The 19533-nt window shown below is 39.3% G+C and overlaps 1 protein-coding gene across 1 annotated transcript in view; it reads right to left on the bottom strand.

Annotated features, from left to right (window-relative positions):
* Positions 1-16366: 16366 nt before the first annotated feature.
* LOC148357910 (uncharacterized) overlaps positions 16367-19533 on the bottom strand; it is a 149155-nt gene continuing 145988 nt past the window's right edge. Inside the window, 1 exon segment of the mRNA XM_088345819.1 lies at positions 16367-17829. Within this exon segment, the coding sequence (XP_088201945.1) occupies positions 17656-17829 (174 nt within the window). The 3' untranslated portion in view covers positions 16367-17655.

Raw genomic sequence — 19533 nt, 5'->3', positions numbered from 1 at the left:
CCACCTCCGTTAATATGATGCCCACGTTATTGTAATGACTTATGATTACTATTATTATTCGAAGTGGGCTGTTTGAATGGGCATGCATACTGTTAAAACAAGTAAAAGATTGGATTTCTTAAAAAGAATATTCAACAGTAAGAGGGCGCCTTGTTAAATGTTGTCGAGACAAGTATGAGATGTAATGTTGAATATTGATTTTCAAAGCATGATGTCAGCAGGGTCAATTGTTTTAAAGTGAGGATGGTGTCATTATTAGTCAAACAATTGTCATTAGAAATCCAATTCAATGACATTTTAAAGCTTTCACGATTCTCAAGGTTGATAAACATTTTCTGAAATATCAACATTTCACTCTCCTTTTTTCCCAAATAATTTGACATTGTGAGTAACATACCTGTCAATGTTTCCCCCGTAATTACACGTGTTTGATCATTTCAAATTATGAACGCCAAATAAAATGTTTTTGTATGAAAACAATAAAAATAATTATACTACTCTGTATAAGCAACACTGAATCTACTGCAAATGGGGAAAGAACTAAGAAAGACGATGAATTAATTGTTCGTCCTGTGTATTTGGTAAATAAAATCCACTTTTTTTTACATACATTTTCTTTGTTTTTATTCTACATAGTCATTCTTGTTTTGCTTTAATAGATGACAGGTTGTGTTTGCAAGGTTTCTAGCACTTTATAAGGGAAATTCCAACCATTAACAAGGTATGGCGTAAACATACCTATACTGAGAGATAATTCCCTTCTTTCTGCAAAAAATAACCTATATGTTAAAACAGATACACTATAAATCCTAACCAAATGTTTCCGCAATATTTTATTTGCTTACTGAAAATGTACCATTTTTTTAAAGGGACAGTGTGAATCATTTGTCCACTAGATGTTGCTCTATTGTGTAGTGCAACCGAAAATAGTGTGCTAAAAGTACAAGGAAGAAAACAAAACTACCGTATTTCAGCACCTTTAAGGTGCCGTAAGAAAAGGCGCACACTCCGTAGCTGGTTCTATTTCTTTACTAATTGGCTCGTAAGGCACACCGGGTCATTGGGGAAGCGCCTTACAACCACAAAGACAAGCATATACGTGTGCATATTTTAAAAAAAAGAAATAGGATAAAACTGAGTATGGTTGTAGTTTATTTAAGTATTGATTACAATCCACCAAAGTCAGGTTGACTACATAATGATCCTGCAACGTTTCAAAAGTGGAATATAGAAAGCAAGCACACGCACATATCCAGGAGCCAATGTGGGAAGCAATCATGACCTGGTCATGATGAACTTCCTCGTTCGCTTCCAGAAGGTCAAGAAGTCACGGATCTCATTAATAGGGTTTGACCTTGAGTGAATAAAAGACCCACAGGTGGTCGAAAACTTTCAGGCCTTTATCGGCAGGACATGTGTTCCTTTGCTCATCTTGGATGATGTTGAAACCATGACCACCAAGTTCTTAGAGACGATGACTGAAACGGCAAAATAAATTGTAGGAAAACACCTGAAGAAGCAAAGGTAGGTTACAAATGAAACGATCCAATAGTGTGACACAAGGTGAAAACTAAAGAAGAAAAGTAACCCTGGAGCCCTGGAGGAGCAGCCAAGTTTAAAGCAGCCAACAACAAGAACAAGAACTAGCTTGAGAGTAGCAAAGGCAAAATCGAACAAGGACCAAAGCTCGGAGTAAGAAGAGTGCCTCAACAAGAACAATTCAAAGCAAGCCTTGCAGATTGTAAAATATCTCACACAAACAAAACAGGCAAATGTCTGCAGCATTCAGGATGATGCAGAGAATATATATCTGAAGAAAAGGAGATAATGAATACATGGATAGGATACTTCTCTAAACTCTACAACCAAAGACCCTGATGTACTTAATAATTCTGGCCCAGGGGAGAGTGACGACTTCCCTATCCTCAGAGAAAAGGTTGATGCAGTTATTAACTCACTACAAAATTGATAGTCTCCAGGGAATGAAAACATCAAATAAAAACCAATAAAAAACGGTGATGAGCAAACTAAAGACATTTTGACAAGATTGGCAGAAAGATCTCGCAAACAGGACAGTGGCCATCTGCATGGAGAAAATCACTAATAATTATGCTATCAAACGAAAGACAACCTTCAACTAATCTGCAACTACAGAACCATCAATCTCATCAGCCATGCAAATGAAGTTATGCTAATGGTCCAACTAAACATACTGAAACCACAGGCTGAAAACATCCTAGCCGAAGAACAGGTTTCAGAGAGGGAGGAGCACCACAGAACAGATTTTTAATCTGTGTATCCTATGTGAGAAGTTTCAACAACACCAGATGCATCTTTATCGGGTTTTAGTTGATGTAAAGAAGGCCACCGTGCGGAAGTACGACATGGGCCAAAAAACACTTCAGACCATTGAATAACTGTATGCCAATGCCGAAAGTAAGGTACTTAACAATGGTACCATTGGAGAGTGGTTTAGTACCCTAGTCGGTGTAAGACAAAGCAGCATTCTCCCTCCAACTTTATTCAACATCTTCTTGGATTAGATCATGTCTGAAGTTCTGCAGCAACATGAAGGTACAGTCAGAATTGGGGGACACAACATCACTATTCTCTGTTTTGCTGATGGTATTGCAGGATTGGCAGGAAACGAACAGGAACTCAGAGATCTGGTGAATTGCCTGGACAAAGCACCAAGCCAGTATGGAATGGAAGTCAGCACAGGAAAAGCAAAAGTAATCACCAACAATCCCCAAGGTATCGCCACAACCATCACCATCAACCACAGAGAGCTAGACCCTTTATCCAAATATAAATTTCCCTTTAGTTGTCATGTCAGAAGAAGGGTTTTAACCAGAAATCATGGCCATGATAGCCCAAACCAAAGCCACACTTGCCAGACTTCAACCCATCAGAAGGGACAATAACATAGCAGTGAAATCAAAGACTCAAGCAAGGACTGGTTACATCCATCTTCCTCTACACTTGCAAGACATAAACTCTCACAGCAAAACAGGAAAAGAAAATCCAGGCCTTGGAGAGGTGATGCTACAGAAAACCTCTAGGCATCAGCTACTTAGCCCATGTGCCAAGGGAAACGGTACGATGAGAGGGAAAATAGAAATCTTGGAGGGGCTCATCATTTTCATTATAGGTGCATGTCCACTGTGAGAGAAATAATATAACATTCCCTAGTTTTTCACCAGGTTTGCACACACTAGATCAGTCATGTTTCTGGGCTGTCAATGAGAAACACGGAGTTTAAGCTCCCTCCTAAGATATTTGATTGGGTTCAGGTTTGGAGACTTGCTGGGCCATGCTAGAACTTTGATATTTTTCTTACGGAGCCGCTCCTTGATTTTCCAGACTGTTTTTCATGTTGGAAGACCCTGCCAAGACCCATCCCCAATGCTCTGACTGAGGTAAGGAGGTTTTTCCCCAAAATCTCACAATACACGGCCCCAGTCATCCTCTCTTTAATGCAGTGTACTCGTTCTGTCCTATGTCCAGAAAAACACCCCCAAAGCCTGATGCCACCACCCCCATGCTTCTGAGTAGGGACGGTGTTCTTCAGATTGTACTCTTCATTATTCTTCCTCCAAACACGGATAATGGAATTATGACCAAAAAGTTGTATTATGGTCTAATCTGACCACAAAACTTTCTCTTATGACTCCTATGTATCATCCAAATGGTCATATGCAAACTTAAGACGGGCATTGACATGTGCTGGTCTGAGCAGGGGAACCTTTCAAACCATGACGCCTTAGTGTATTACCTACAGTAACCTTGGAAACGGCGGTCCCAGCTCTTTTCAGGTCATTGACCAACTTCTGTCGTGTAGTTCCTGGCTGATTTCTTTTATTTCTTGGAATCATTGAGACCTCACGAGGTGATATCCGGCATGGTGCTCCACTCCGATTGAGATTGACCCTCATGTTTAGCTTCTTCCATTTTCTAATGATTGCTCCAACAGTGGACCTTTTTTCATTAAGCTGCTTGGAGATTGCTCCGTAGCCCTTTACAGCCTTGTGGTGGTGTACAATTTTGTCTCCGGTGTCTTTGGACAGCTCTTCGGTCTTCCATACAATCAGTAAGTTAAAGTCCTACTGATTGTATTGGGTGGACAGGTGTCTTTATGCAGCTAAGGACCTCAAACAGGTGCATCCGATTCAGGATGGTACATGGAGTTTAGGTGGACTTCTAATGGCCGGACTAACAGGTCTTTCATGGTCAGAATTCTAGAGTATACACAGGTGTTCAAATACGTATTTGCAGCTGTATCACACAAATACATTGTTAAAAAAATCATGCATTATATATATATGTATATACTGGACTGTCTCAGAAAATTAGAATATTGTGATAAAGTTCTTTATTTTCTGTAATGCAATTAAAAAAACAAAAATGTCATACATTCTGGATTCATTACATATCAACTGAACTATTTCAAGCCTTTTATTATTTGAATATTGCTGATTTTGGCTTACAGCTGAAAAAAACTCAAAAATCCTATCTCAAAATATTAGAATACTTCCTCAGACCAAGTAAAAAAAATAATTTTATAACAGCAAAACTAAATCAAACATTTGAAAATGTCCATTGATGCACTCAGTACTTGGTTGGGAATCCTTTTGCACGGATTACTGCATCAATCCGGCGTGGCATGGAGGCAATCAGCCTGTGGCATTGCTGAGGTGTTATTGATGCCTAGGATGCTTCGATAGCGGCCTTCAGCTCATTTGCATTTGTAGGTCTGGTGTCTTTCATCTTCTTCTTAACTATACCCCACAAATTCTCGATGGGGTTCAGTTCAGGGGAATTAGCAGGCCAATCAAGGACAGTGATGCCATGGTCCGTGCACCAGTTACTGGTGGTTTTGGCCCTGTGGGCAGGTGCCAGATCATGCTGGAAAATGAAATCCTCATCTCCATAGAGCTTTTCAGCAGATGGAAGCATGTAGTGCTCTAAAATCTCTTGGTACACAGTTGCATTTACTCTGGACTTGATGAATCACAGTGGACCAACACCAGCAGCTGACATGGCTCCCCAAACCATTGCTGACTGTGGGAACTTCACACTGGATTTCAAGCAACTTGGATTTTGCTCCTCTCCAGCCTTTCTCCAGACTCTGGCGCCTTGACTTCCAAATGAAATGCAAAACTTGCTTTCGTATGAAAAGAGGACTTTGGACCACTCTGCAACTGTCCAGTGCTTCTTCTCCATAGCCCAAGTCAGACGCTTCTTCCGTTGTCTTGAGTTCAGAAGTGGCTTGACCATGGGAATACGGCTATTGTAGCCCACTTCCCGGACACGTCTGTGAACTGTGGCTTTTGATACCTGGACTCCAGCTTCAGCCCACTGTCTTTGAAGCTCCCCCAAATTCTGGAAGCGGCTCTTCTTAACAATTTTGTTAAGGCTGCGGTCATCTCTCTTGGTTGTGCAGCGTTTCCGGCCACATTCTTCCCTTCCAACAGACTTTTTGTGGATATGCTTTGAAACTGCACTCTGTGAACAGCCTGCTCTTTGAGACATTTCTTTTTGTGTCTTACCCTCCTGATGGAGGGTATCAATGATGGTCCTCTGGACAGCAGTCAGATCAGCAGTGATTTAGTTTACTGAACCAAGCTGAGTGTTTTTAAGGCTCAGGAAACCCTCGCAAGGTGTTTCGAGTAATTTAGATGATTCAGGTGATTAGTTGAATAGCCTACTTGTATACTTTTTCATGATATTCTAATATTTTGAGATAGGATTTTTGAGTTTTCTTAAGCTGTAAGCCAAATTCAGCAATATTAAAATAATAAAAGGCTTGAAATAGTTCAGTTGATGTGTAATGAAACCAGAATGTATGACATTTTTGTTTTTTTAATTGCATTAAAGAAAATAAAGAACTTTATCACAATATTCTAATTGTCTGAGACAGTATATAAACTCACAACCTTGAGTTGTTGGATTGTGAGTGACTAGTGTATGAATTTATTAATTTGATATTTAAAACAGAGAGTTATTGAAATGGTTACTTTATTTTTAAACTGCCTTGAGCTTTACCAATATGCATTTCCTAACAGCAAAACATCAACAGAATTCAAAGGTTGGTAGAAAGCATCGCTTAATTTTGATATCCAATGCTGCCTAACCTCCTTGCACTCGTATTGACTCAGCTGCCAAGAAGAACAAAAGCAGGGAGCTGTATCTGACAAATTATATTCAATGATTATATGCTTCATGCGCATGGTAATTCTCACCTCTGTGATGTACGTGCACACTTTTCAAAATGAGGCACTTTAGAGTGGCGTTATTCTTAGTACTATTTGTCGTACCTGGTGGAGATGACCCGAAACGTTTAAAAACGTATCTGAGCTATATTTCTGTACCAACTCATTATGGGGCATTAAATACAGTACTGTAAGTGTATTTTTTATAAAAATGATTAACATGTTATTATTTTGATTGATACTTTAATAATGATTAGTTAAATTATTTTTCAGGATTTTCGGCCCCCTAGTGCAGGTCATTTTAGTCAGAAAAAATACAGATACCAAGTACATACATCTTAGTATAGGAATAAATAAACAAATAAGAAAATATTTTGTGTATACCTTCTTTTCTAATTTATAATATGTAATATATAATAATATGCATAATAATAATAATAATGCATAACAATAATGCGGGCAGCACAGTGGTTAGTGCGTGTGCGGCACAATCCTAAGGTCATGAGATTGAACCTTCCTGTGTGGAGTTCGCATGTTCTCCCTGTGCTTTGCGTGGGTTTCTTCCGGGCACTCCGGTTTCCTCCCACATTCCAAAAACATGAAGGTCAGGTTAATTGGTCAGTGTCTGTGTGCCCTGCGACTGGCTAGCAACCAGTTCAGGGTGTCCCCTGCCAGAAGCCCAAAGATAGCTAGGATGGGCTCCAGCACCCCCGCGACCCTACTGAGGATAAGCGGTGCAGATAATGGATGGATGGATGGATAATGTTTCACCGTAAAAATAGTTGTTGGAAACCGACAATCAAGGACTGCAGGATAAATCCATTTAATCTATTGCTAACCATAACAGCAGCCCCGAAGCATATGTGGGTGAAAATATTCATATTTCAGTTTCACAGTATGTGGTCGAATCAAACCTGCCCCAGTTCTTACTGTTACCGTTATTTGCATTTCCTTAGTTCCAAATGACCTGATAGACTTTTCTGCATCTAAATATATAGATAGTTCTCCGTGATTCTGATAGAATTGTCTGCACAGAGGTGTGAAATTGAGAGATGTTTTTTCTATCTTTAATCTGGGCATCAATTGTTAGAGGTTCCAACTCTTCCCTGGCTTCCAAACACATTAAGGCGCACAGAAATGGATGAACCGCCTAATTAACACTTATGTGCAAAAGTTGTGTATTTTTTTTTAATCACATGTGACTCGGAACAAGCAGATGTGGATCAAAGTCCTTAATTGGATAATCGGTGACACAACACAGACAAGGGGGAAGATGAAGCGCGACAGAAATATTCTCAGGAGCCGCAATGGCAGACAGGCATTGTAAATCTGTCGGATAATAGTGCGAAATGATGGCAGGATTAGAAGCTGAGCTGGAGACAAATATTGGGGAATGGGCAAAGCGCAGCTCCCTATTTTTAGCCCTCATCTTGAACAGTGTGAGTGTGTCTGTGGAGAGGATGAGGGGGCATCACATGGTTAAATGAGCAACATCAAGAGCCAGCTGAGAATGTGAGGAGCGGCCTATATAAGGCAGGCCTGCTCTGAGCCATATCCTAGAGATAAGGAAACCATAGCAACAGTAATGTGGCGCCATGGTGACCAGAAGAGGCCTGCGTGGTGACAACGCGCACAACGAGATGTTCGAACGCCGCCACTGATCGGCAAGTAAGCCGGCTCGAGTTTTCGTGTAACTACAACAAACAAGAGCGTTTTATTGTGGAGTTTGGACTGTTAAAACATTTGGGTCAAAAACAAATCTTTACTACCGTAAATTCCAGACTATAAGCCGCTACTTTTTCCCGAAACTTTCAACCCTGCGGCTTATTGAGTGATGCGGCCAATTTGTGTAATGTTTCAAACGGCCGCCAACGGCGCTCGAGTACAAAAGGTAAGATTTAGACCGATGGAATATATGCGCCGAGGAAGACTGCAACTTCTTGGCTTGACTAGCAGCGAGAGATCTTTCACTAAAACTGGCCGCATAAGAAAGGCAACTTTTTTGCAAGTCTGCCAGTGGATCCTGACAGTGTGGGGTAGCATAAAAAAATCCACCATCACCAACGGACAGAGAGGAGGGTACACCAGCGACAGCGCGAGTGAGGCTGCGGGAGCGTGGGACAACGTCTATATGACAAAGTTTCTTTCCGACACTGAGGAAGACGACTTTGATGGCTTCAGTTCCAAGGATGAAGATGAGGACGGTTAACCGTGATTTTTACAAGTACGGTATGTTTTTTTAACAGACCCGTTTACTGTGTTGCGAGCGTGTTGCTAGCGTGTTGCTAGCGTGTTGCTAGCGTGTTGCTACCATTAACTGCCCTGTCAGGCACCGTTTGGGATGGAAGTTATATTATTATTATTAAAACTTTGAAAACTCTCTCGGTGTACCGTCTTTCTTTGTAAACATGTGTAACCATGTATAATATGTATTTGCAACTGTATATTTTTGTAATGTATTTTATTTTGATATGATCTGATATGTTTTGCACGGGCCAATTAAAAAGAAGGGGCGTAACAAACGCGGGGTGACGGGACGTGGGGAGTAAAGGTGAGTGTTTGTGGACACCGCGGACAATAGTGGATATATATTTTTCCCACCCTTACCTTTGGAAATATACACTTTTTTCCTTGGATTACTTTCAACGGGACTCGGACTCTGCAGGTCTGCATCAAACGTTAAGTACCGGTATCATTTTCTGTTCATTTTGCCGGTTGTGATTTTTGGACTGTGTACTTTAATGAAGGGCATTGAGTTTCAATCTGTGGTGCTCTGTCCACTCCACGCATTGGCCCGGTATTGCAGTACCTCCGGGAACGGTGCATTCGCAATGATCTCAGCAAAGCTTTAAGGCTAGGACCTTAGCTTGGCCTTTTGGCTGAGAGTAAGAGTCCCGGCTCCTAGGCTTTGCAGCGAATTATGAACTGACCGATAACGGATAATGTATAATGAATAAAGAAGATAGAACAATAACCCTTAAACGTTTTGATCTTTTTGAAACAGATTTTGCACAATACCCATTTGAATGATTTTATATGATTGAAAACAAGTTACATTTATTGAGTTTAATGCAAGATATTCACTGACTTGGCTTTAGTTCAAAAACAGGTCAGGCTGTTTCAAATGCAGAATATTTTGTCTTGGGAATTTTGATAACAGGACTCTGACGGAGGACGGCAGGCGTTGTTTTGAGAACAAGGCGCTGTGTTGTGAGAACGGTGGGCTCAAAACAATTCCTTGGCACGCCAATGGGAGGAGCCGGGATGCCATCTTGCGGGGAGGCGTGGGCCAAGAAAAAAAAGCTAAAGGACTTCAGAAGAGGGCTTCCCAGAGACTTCAACGTCACAAATTCGGCCGTTTTCGATGGAATATCCATCCATCCGTCTATTGTCTTCCGCTTATCCGAGGTCGGGTGGCGGGGGCAGCAGCGTTAAAAGGGAAGCCCAGACGTCCCTATCCCCAGCCACCTCCTCCAGCTCATCCGACGGGACCCCGAGGCGTTCCCAAGCCAGCCGAGAGACATAGTCTCTCCAACGTGTCCTGGTTAAATTGTTAGGGAAATTAAATCTGCCCCCGTGTGAAAATGTCGGCTTTCCTGTTCATTTTGCAAAACGTGCGCACATAAATGGTTGGGTGAATGTAGGTTGTGTTTGGTCAGATAACTAATTCAAACAATTTGGTAAACGGTACGTTTTGATGATTAATTCCAACACATTGATGAGTTTAATATGTCAATCAATACATGAGCACACTTATCCTTATAAAGGTTTTTCATGTTTTGTTTCAGTAGAACAACCTAGGCTGTATTTTATTCAGATTCCATATCATGAACAAATATCAGATGAAATGTAAAAGTTATTAAAAATATCTGATTTTGCATGTGTGTTTTTTAGAGAATTTGTGAATGTATGTGTGAAAAACGCAGTTCAGTGGTTGAACTTTGTACTTTGAGTGCCACCGTACCTCCACAATAATCTTTAAGGGTAACTAAACAGGTATAATCAGGAATCTGCTTTGTTTTGGAGTCTGAGCCACAAAAAGTTTGATCCCCAGGCTTCAGTTTAATTCCTGCTTCATTTTGTTAGTAACAGAAAAGAAGATTATGAAATACTTTAGCATCCTTGGAAAGCAAAGTGAGGTATGTTTTTCATTGTATTATTTTATTATTGTGTCTGTAAATCAGTGCGCATGGATGGATGCTTGTTTGATGTTTTAATATTAGTGTACTGACCGTGAAGACTGCACTGTGAAGACTATGTTGACTTTTTTGTGTTTGTTTACCCTGACACAAAGTTTTCACGGTTGTATGGTAAAAAAGATGATTCTGCTGCAACTAAAATGAAATTCAGTCGAGACTCCCTTTGGGCATTGAAGGGTTGCTACACAACTAATTTTGGGAGATTTTTTTGGAAAAAAATACCCGTTTTTAAGTTATTTCATATATCCAAATTTTGGGATTATATAAAAATGTGAGTATTCCTTGTATGGGAAATTAGGGTTTATACTCTTATACCTTTTTATATTTGTATACGCTGACTTTTGTACTCTTATATATTTATCCGTCAGATTTTATTTCCCTCTATTCTCTGAACCTTCGCAGAGATGCTGGTCTACTAGTCATCCCAAGAGCCAGGAAGAGATCAACATCAGTAAAGCTATGTTAAAATTTAAGCTAAAATACACATATTTTCTATTGCCTATGAATGATCTATATTTCATGTTAACAATGTCTAAGTATTGTTTGTTGATTCAACATCCACTGCAGCCTGGTCATCCTGGAAAAGGGATTACATCATGTGTGGTCGATTCTTAAGGTTTCTTCATTCCGTCATGCTGAAGTTTTGAGTTTTTCCTTGCCCTCATGTCGATTTTACATAAGGGGACGATGTAATAATACTCTTTTCTGTACGGTATTTTAAAATTTCTAGTGATTAAGGGCTATGCAGATAAACATGACTGGACTTGACATAAGGATTCAACAAAAATAGTATTTTGGCTTAAAATAACACCCCCAAACCTTGTTCAGTCTGGGTCATCTTATTTAGAACAGCTCAAACAAAGGTTAATTTTCCCAATGGTCCAATGATTTGGTTGGTTCCATTTTTTTGTACAATACACATAACTTTGGGAGACCTTTCCTGAACAAAATTACCTGTTTTTTTTAAGTGTTTCAATATAATCCAATACAAATTTAGGGATTGATTGAAAAAAGCTTTCCTTCCCTTTCAGTCCAGGTGCTATCATCAGCGTTTACAGCAAGGAATTTAAGTCACATGTGTGCCAAATCACAGTGTTTAAGAAACAAGCTAATTTTTCCATGCACTTTAAAACCTATCCATCCATTATCTGCACCGCTTATCCTCAGTAGGGTTGCGGGGGTGCTGGAGCCCATCCCAGCCATCATTGGGCAGGGGATACCCTGAACCAGTTGCCAGCCAGCCGCAGGGCACACAGAGTCTGGCTAACCACTCAGCTGCCGTGCCGCCTCACTTTAAAACTGTTGGGTCAAAATTGGAACAAACCAATATTTGGGTGGATTTGACCCAATGCCCTGTGTTGTTTTTAAGAATCAATCCCACAAACATGGCGTAACGTTTTGGAGAGAGAGAAAATTCTACAATGTAGCATTTTTGTTGAAAATATTACCCCCTCAAAAATGGTTCAATCTGGGTCATCTTACTTAAAATTCTTACAAGTGGGTCAAGATGGTTCAAGGACTGGGTTGCTCTAATTGTTGAACCAAGAGCTATTCAAGTCTGGTTTGTACAATGCAAAAATCAAAATTTTCTCTATAATCAGGCTATTTGGGTTTAAAAAGGGCCCAGTTTTGGTATTGTTAGGCGTTTCTTCAATTAAATTACTTTTTTGTTTGCTTTATAAAAAATACACTTTTTACAGATGTTAAACAGTGTGATGTATTATCTTTATTGTTTTGTAAAAAACAGTATGTAGTGTTGTTTTGAACAAGACGATTAGCATTTTGGGGTTGCTTGTAAACAAAGGTTGTTTGTGCAAAAAAAAACAATGACACCCATTGATTATAATAGCAGGGGATCAGTCTACTTTTGACCAAAATTTTTGCTATTTTTTTACCCAACTTTTTGGAGGGTAAAACGTAATAAGCAACAATAACCAGAGTGGAGACACGATTGGGGTTTGATTGCATTGCAAGAAAAACGGCAGAGAGCAGATTTCCAGGGATTTGGCGGGATTTCAAGCTTACAACTTGAGTGTAGCACAGTGCCATGAATAGAACATAAAGGATTGAGATTGGCATTTAAATCTCTTGCGCAGCTGGGAACGCTGGGAATGTGAATTGTTAAGAACAGACTGGACGAAAGCTGGATAGCTCTATTCGTCATTAGACATGCAGCGGCATCAATTTCATCATGATTTTTGATAGGAGTCCTGGGTCGTCACCATAGCAGGATATTGTGGGTTCATTTCGCATTTGTTTTTTGCAAATTAATCCCATGGGTTTTTTGTTGCGAGGATTGTATTTCTTTTTTTATTTTTATTTGTTTTTTAATTAATTTTATAGTGGTTCTTTTATTTGGTTTTATTGTTTTGTTTTCTGAAAAAGTTGCAGTGTATTTTCTGAAAAAATAAAAAAGGTGATCATTTGCATGTATATATATATATATATATATATATATATATATATATATATATATGACGACCTAGAAAGATGGTCATCTTCATTATTGTTGTTATTACCATCGCCAAACATATGATAAACATATTTTTGTAATTTAAAACATCATTATTTCATAGATTTGTCAAAGTATGTGGGAGTACCCATCCCAGTTATCTGTGCGGATACCAGTCTTATTTATTGGTATCAAAATCAGATTGACACTAGTATTTGTCTGCCCTTTTGTGGCCAACTAGCCGTTGTATGTTTGATCTCACATTCTGGAAAAATATATTAGATGGTTAAATTTGTATTTGTGTCATGGAATTTTCAAATAAAAAAAACCCAAAACAATTATTTCGAACTACAAGTCTTTATTTATTTTTTTCATATGAATGGTATCAGTCTCTGTTATTAATGTCTTCTTGAGAGTTGAGTATTACCAGCAGTGTTAAAAAAATGTTTTAAATCATAATTTATACTTTGGAAAACCACACAACATTTTTAAACCGTTTTATTTATGATTGATCAAGGTTCTTGGGACGCTCATTTTGTTATCTATCAAGTTCACTCCATATCACTCCATAAATGTACATGTTAAAAATGTTTTTTTGGCATTATGGAGAGTAAAGAGGAGAAAAAGTAAAAAAAAAAAAACACTTCAAAAAATGTAAATGAATATCATAAATTGATTCAATATGATCATTTCTAAATTAGGTGACAAATGACTGTTATATATGAGAAGTTAGAATAATTGATAGAAAATGAAACCAAGTTTTTTAACCCGTCCCTGGTTTTGGGGTCACGACAGACACTCTTGTGATTTTAAATGCCTACAAAAACCACATACATTTGTTTTTTGCATCAAGGCATCTTGACATAGTCGGGAATGTCTATTTTAACAACATCAAGTTAATAATAACGAATGATTCTGAATACCCATAGGTAATAGTCAGGAAATAGAAGAACCTTTTAATATTTATACAATTATGTTGAGGTTCCTTGTAACATTTTTCAAAAATGGAATTGAGGGCTATACTTCAGAGAAAAGTCCCAAAGATCCACAAAAAAATAAAAAATAATATTTTCATAGATAAGGGCCCGGTCACAAAGCCGTTTGCGGCTGAATCACGGCCAGAAAAATTCTGCCTGTGAGGCGGACGCTATTGGACGCTTTGAGATCGCCATACAGACGGGATACAGCAGTGCTTAACACGCAGTCGGAAATTCGCGCGCGGGTGGCAGCGCGAAAAAGTTATGCGCTGCTCAATTCTTTAGAGCGCGGGTACACAGCCTTTCACGGGTACACAGCCTTTCACGGGCGTGTCGAGGCTGAACCACGGCCAGAAATTTCTGGCCGTGAAGCAGACGCTGTTGGGCGCTGTTGGACGCTTTGAGACCGCCATATAGACGAGATACAGCAGTGCTTTACTCGCGGTCGGAAATTCACACGCGGTTGGCCGTAGGAGTCGGATTTGGGCACAACACCGGCTCGGGAGCTTTTATACCCGTGGCCCACACGAGAAAATGACGCGGAAATGACGCGATGAGGAAGCGGAACAGTCGCCGGCATCTGTTTTGCGGGCATACCACCGATGAACAGCGGGTTGGCCAATTTTGCGCATTTTCCATCGCGGGCAACCACGGGCAAAAAAAAAAACGCAAAATTTTAGCCGTGATTCAGCCGCAAACGGCTGTGTGACCGGCCCCTAAGGAAGCCTAAAAGGGTAACCAAGAGATAAGACTAAATAGATAATGTTTAATTGATTTAAGTGTATTTTACAGCTTATTTAAGATATGGGCTGCCACTGATGCGCTAACATGGGGCATGTTACATGAACACAGACACAAGAAGAGGGCTCAGGGGACACATGTGTCGAATAAGCCTTTGGTTTCAACTCATCATCCCATTTTCTTTTAAGGGTATTTTGTAACATTGTTACGTTAGGTTTGTTGCAACAGGCCTGAAAAGAAAATGAAAAATGTGGGGGAAATAGATGATATTTTACCTTTCTCATGCAACAGTCTCGTGTATCTTCTTATCGCGCATATCGAGACTTGAGGATAACCAATTAAAACTGACAAAGGGGCTAATTTTCTTCGAGGTAGGGTGCATAGTCTGAGGTTACCTTAAAAGTTTGAAATTAATTATTTTCTCTCTTAAGTATGTGGGGTTGGAGAGTGACTTCACACATGTGCTGGCTGTTTTTATTTATTCTTGGGTGAAAAGTAAGAAATACAGTCAAATACCAACCCAAACAACAACAAAGAATAAAAATAACAGTTTATCCAAACAAATCTAAGAAAGACACGTTCGTGGACGCGGCACACAGGCAGCTTGACAGAGGCTGCAATTATGATTTCAGCCAGGAGATAGAATCAGCAAGTAGACTATTTTGACCTTTTATAAAAGACTGTGAAATATTGAAGTCTGTGTTACTATCGATTGCAATACAATGTTGGCCCTAAAACGGCATTTCTGCCTATTCAGTGTCTCCTTATTAATAAGCGTACTTATAATATCTACCGTGGTATGAAATAGTAAGTGAACGTTTTGGAATTTTCCCACATTTCTGCATGTAATCATCAACAAATGTGTTCTGACCTTTGGCAAAAACACATGGATGAAAAAACAATGTTTGCCTTAACTAAATCCCGACCAATTATTTTTAAGTTTTCATATTTTATTAAGGAAAGTGTAAAAATAATGACAAAAGGGATTAAAAAGTAACACACCATCTGCCTAAAGAGCCTTAAAGACCAATTGAAACCAATTCTCACCCAACAATTGAGGTCAAACGTGTGCCCAATTTCTAAAAAGTGGCCGAAAGCTTCCTTGCACAGGGGCACATTGTTCAGTTACGTTTTTAGACCATTGTAAACAAATGGGCAACCATAATTGCTGTCTTACTGTATATCAACAGCCTCACCCGCCCTTATTACTGTAAGCTGCAGTTTAGCTAAGCATTGAGGAACACTCAAGCTAATCTCATTGATAAGACACGAGCATGCAGCTGCAGGCTAAAGCTAGTTTCCACCCGGGGGAGAATTGGCAGCAAACATACAGTGATAGGATGTGAAGAGCAGTTCCATCTGACCTTGTGATTTGGCACATAGACACCTTTGTTCTATTATAAGAAGCCGTCCTAGGAACACACGTCAACAAGAGCGTGAAAGAAACGTGGCTCACTCCGATCACGTATCGGTGTCAATGAGGGCTCTTTCTGCAAAAGGGGGTTGCAGTCTTAACAACATTTACCTGAGGGACGGTGAAAACATAGTGCCAGTGAAGCTGGGCGGCATTAGGTAATTTATAAGAAAAATTTGGATAAAAAACAATTCAATGTTCTGAAATTTCTGTATTTATTTATTTTAACGCAAAATATCATGAAAAATAAAGACACATTTTAATCATTAATATCAAAGTCAATCAATCAGGAATTAATAAATGAGATAATAATAATAATAATAATAATAATAGGAATAGTAATAATAATAATAATAATAATACAGGAAGCTATAAATGACTGAAGAAACCACGTGTAGTCGCTGATGTTTTCATTCTGTTGTATCATCTGTATTAACAGTTCTTAAACCTTTAACTTTCCAAAAATGGATGGAACAGTGAACATAAAATGTTTTAAACATGGTTACTCTTGCCCTACTCCTTGCCTCTAGAAAAACGACCAAAAACCAACTCAAAAAATGACCACAAAATTACTGAAAAATTATCAAAATACAACCTTAAAGATAAAAATCGACCCAAAAACAACATAAACTAGCCCAAAAATGCCCAGGAAATGACCCAAAAAACTAAAATATGAAACATTTAAAGAATGTACTAAAGTGTATAAAAAATAACAGAACAAACACTAAATTATGAAAAAAAATACAAAAGATGGTGAAAATATGAAAGAGTACTGAAACAGCACTAATAAAAAAAAGTTCTGCAAAGCATGAAAAAGTGCTGAAAAGTATGTAGAAGTACTGAAAACTAATAAGTCTATAGTATGAGAGCGCTGAAGTTCTCCTCATGTAGATATTCTGCCTTTTGGAAATATTTGCATCCAAGCTGAAATAACAACTACAAATTAAAATACTGTAATCAGGGAGTTCATTTATTTTTGCAAATTTGTTTTTGTGTCAATCATAGCAGATGGTATGCAATGAATGGGAAGGGGGCGTGGATATACAGGAAAAACAAAATAATGAGAACTCAATGGGTGAAATATGAGCACAGAATTCAAGGTTAAAGTGTGCTGATTTGTTTTTTTTTTAATTGTCAAATTATGTTTACAATACACCAAAAAAAAAAAGACAAAACACTAGAATAGTTCCAAAATATGGAGAAGCTAATCGTCAAGTTCTTTGAAGCCTAGAGACAAAATTAATTTGGAGTGTTTGTTTGCAAGCTGTCAAGGATGCAAGAAATATTAAGGGTTCACTGATTCTACACGTACCGTACATGTTTTATTGTCTTTCTTTTATTGTTGGGCTATTTTAAAGCAGTTTAAGGGGGTCAGCTTCTATGTGAGTATATATGTACGGTCATTTGTAACTTTTAGAGTAACACTTTTTTTTGTGTGTTAATAGTCTTGGGGTAGAAAATGGATTGTTTTGATCGCAGAATACTACAAACAACATGTGTGGACTTTAAAGTACCTGCTCGCACAGTGGAATGTAAACATTTTCTATTCTGAGCAACTCTCAAGGTCACTACCACCATGACTTTTCTCTCAGCCGGTTCCTGGCCTCGACCGCAGCCAGCTGGAATATCGGGAGAGGAATTACAAATGTTCCGTTCTAGCTCAGGACTCTGCTGGCCCATGCCGGGAAACGCAGAGGCAGGACGTGGCGCCTTGCTGCTCCCGCCTGATGTGTTCCAACGTGATGTGGAGCTCATCGAGGCGTTGAGATATATAACGTCTCTGCAGATCCAACAAGATGCTTTTGTTACGACTTAGGCTTGGCGTTGCTGCTCTCTATCATTGGACAAGACACAGTGTGTTGTTAAGGATTTTTCATCATCTTATATTTTTAAAACAATGTTTGATACTTAAATCTTAAGAAATGCAGGCAAAAAAAAATCAAAACCTACAGACCTAAAATAAAATACAGCTTGATTATTGAAAAAGACAACGCTAACATTCGCGCAGAAGAAAACTGCTAGTTTTGGGTGTCAAAGATAAACCTAGTTTCAAGTGTAAGGACAATGAAGGTAAGATCAGGCCTAAAAATCCAACCTGACCTAGGTATTAAAGCCAGATCCAGCTGGAGCCCGACCAACTATCTTAATTTGAGGGCCAAAGCCCGAAGCAAACCCGAAATGTTGTATTTATTTGTTAGGACAAGGGAGGAGGTGGGAGGATTTGGGCCTAAAAACAAAAAAAAAGATAAAATAGGAATAATCTGAACATTTTTTAATGAGTCATGGATCCAAATGAATCCATAAATCCCATGAGCTGCACTTACATTAAACGTTCATGTTGGAACTTAAACTATTGTCTCAAGGGCTGCAATTGGCCACGGGTTTAACATCACTTCATTCACATTAATGCAGGGGCATCGCAATATGATCTTAAAGGGTGCAATGGGAGTTTGAGACCCCTGGCATAGAAAAAGAACCCAGTTTAAGAGGTAGATAAAAAAGATGATCATTTTTGTCAAAAATGTTAATGCCAACGTTTGGGGTAGAAAAGCATGCCGGATTTGAGAGCAAACGATGACTCTATCAGCCCTCGTTAGAAGTAGGATCGGGTCTAGAAAAATGTAACCCAACCTGATCCGAGTCGCGGGTATACAAACCTGACGGATGAACTTAATTTGATAACTGAGCCCGAAATAAACCTGACGCTTTAATATGACGCCAAAGAAAACACGAAGCTTTACAACGGCAGCCTGGGGTTTATTTAGGACGGATTCCCTCATATGAAGTGTGCAGTGCAAGTGCAGCGCCTAAATAACTGGTTTGGTACAGAAGTGCGCATCTCGGCGATGTGTAACAAACAAAAGTAAAACTGAACAAAATGGCACGGAAAAGAAAATACAACTCTCTATATTACCAAGCTGAATATAGTGAAGTATTTGGCCCAAAAATATTTTAAAAAAAGTTTTAAAAGCTTGTAAGCTCTTGGCAGAAAGCAGAAATGACATCTGACGGGAGGGAGGTGGAAGGAGGAAGCCGCACGCCTTTTACCCCAACACGGAGGAGGAACATATCTTTGGATTTGGTTATTTTGAGATAAACTGATTCTTTAGTAAGCATTTATTTAGTACTCGACTAAAAGTAAGTGCAAGCTCTAAAGATCTTTCATGAAGGAAAAAAAAAATGGCGAGAGAAAAAAATCCCGACCGGTCGACTTAATAAGTGACATTTAAAGCCCCAATTTCGGGCCAGGTTCGGGTTGGGTTCTGGTCTGGGCCCAAGACCTCTAGTTCTCATAGACCAAGGAAATTGTTTCCTGCAGAGAAAAGGGTGACGGTTTTCATTTTGCACATGTTTACCTTCCAATGTCATTATAATCCATCCATCTATCCATTATCTGCACCGCTTATCCTCAGTAAGGTCGCGGGGGTGCTGGAGCCCATCCCAGCTATCTTCGGTCAGTGGGCAGGGGACACCCTGAACTGGTTGCCAGCCAGTCGGAGGGCACACAAAGGAACAGAACACTCGCTCATTCACACCT

This window comes from Urocampus carinirostris, chromosome 10, assembly GCF_059441175.1.
Source record: "Urocampus carinirostris isolate Australia breed hairy pipefish chromosome 10, RoL_Ucar_1.0, whole genome shotgun sequence".
Classification (NCBI taxonomy): Eukaryota; Metazoa; Chordata; class Actinopteri; order Syngnathiformes; family Syngnathidae; genus Urocampus; species Urocampus carinirostris.
Note: the sequence above shows the minus strand (reverse complement) of the source record. Positions and strands in the feature narration are given on the sequence as shown.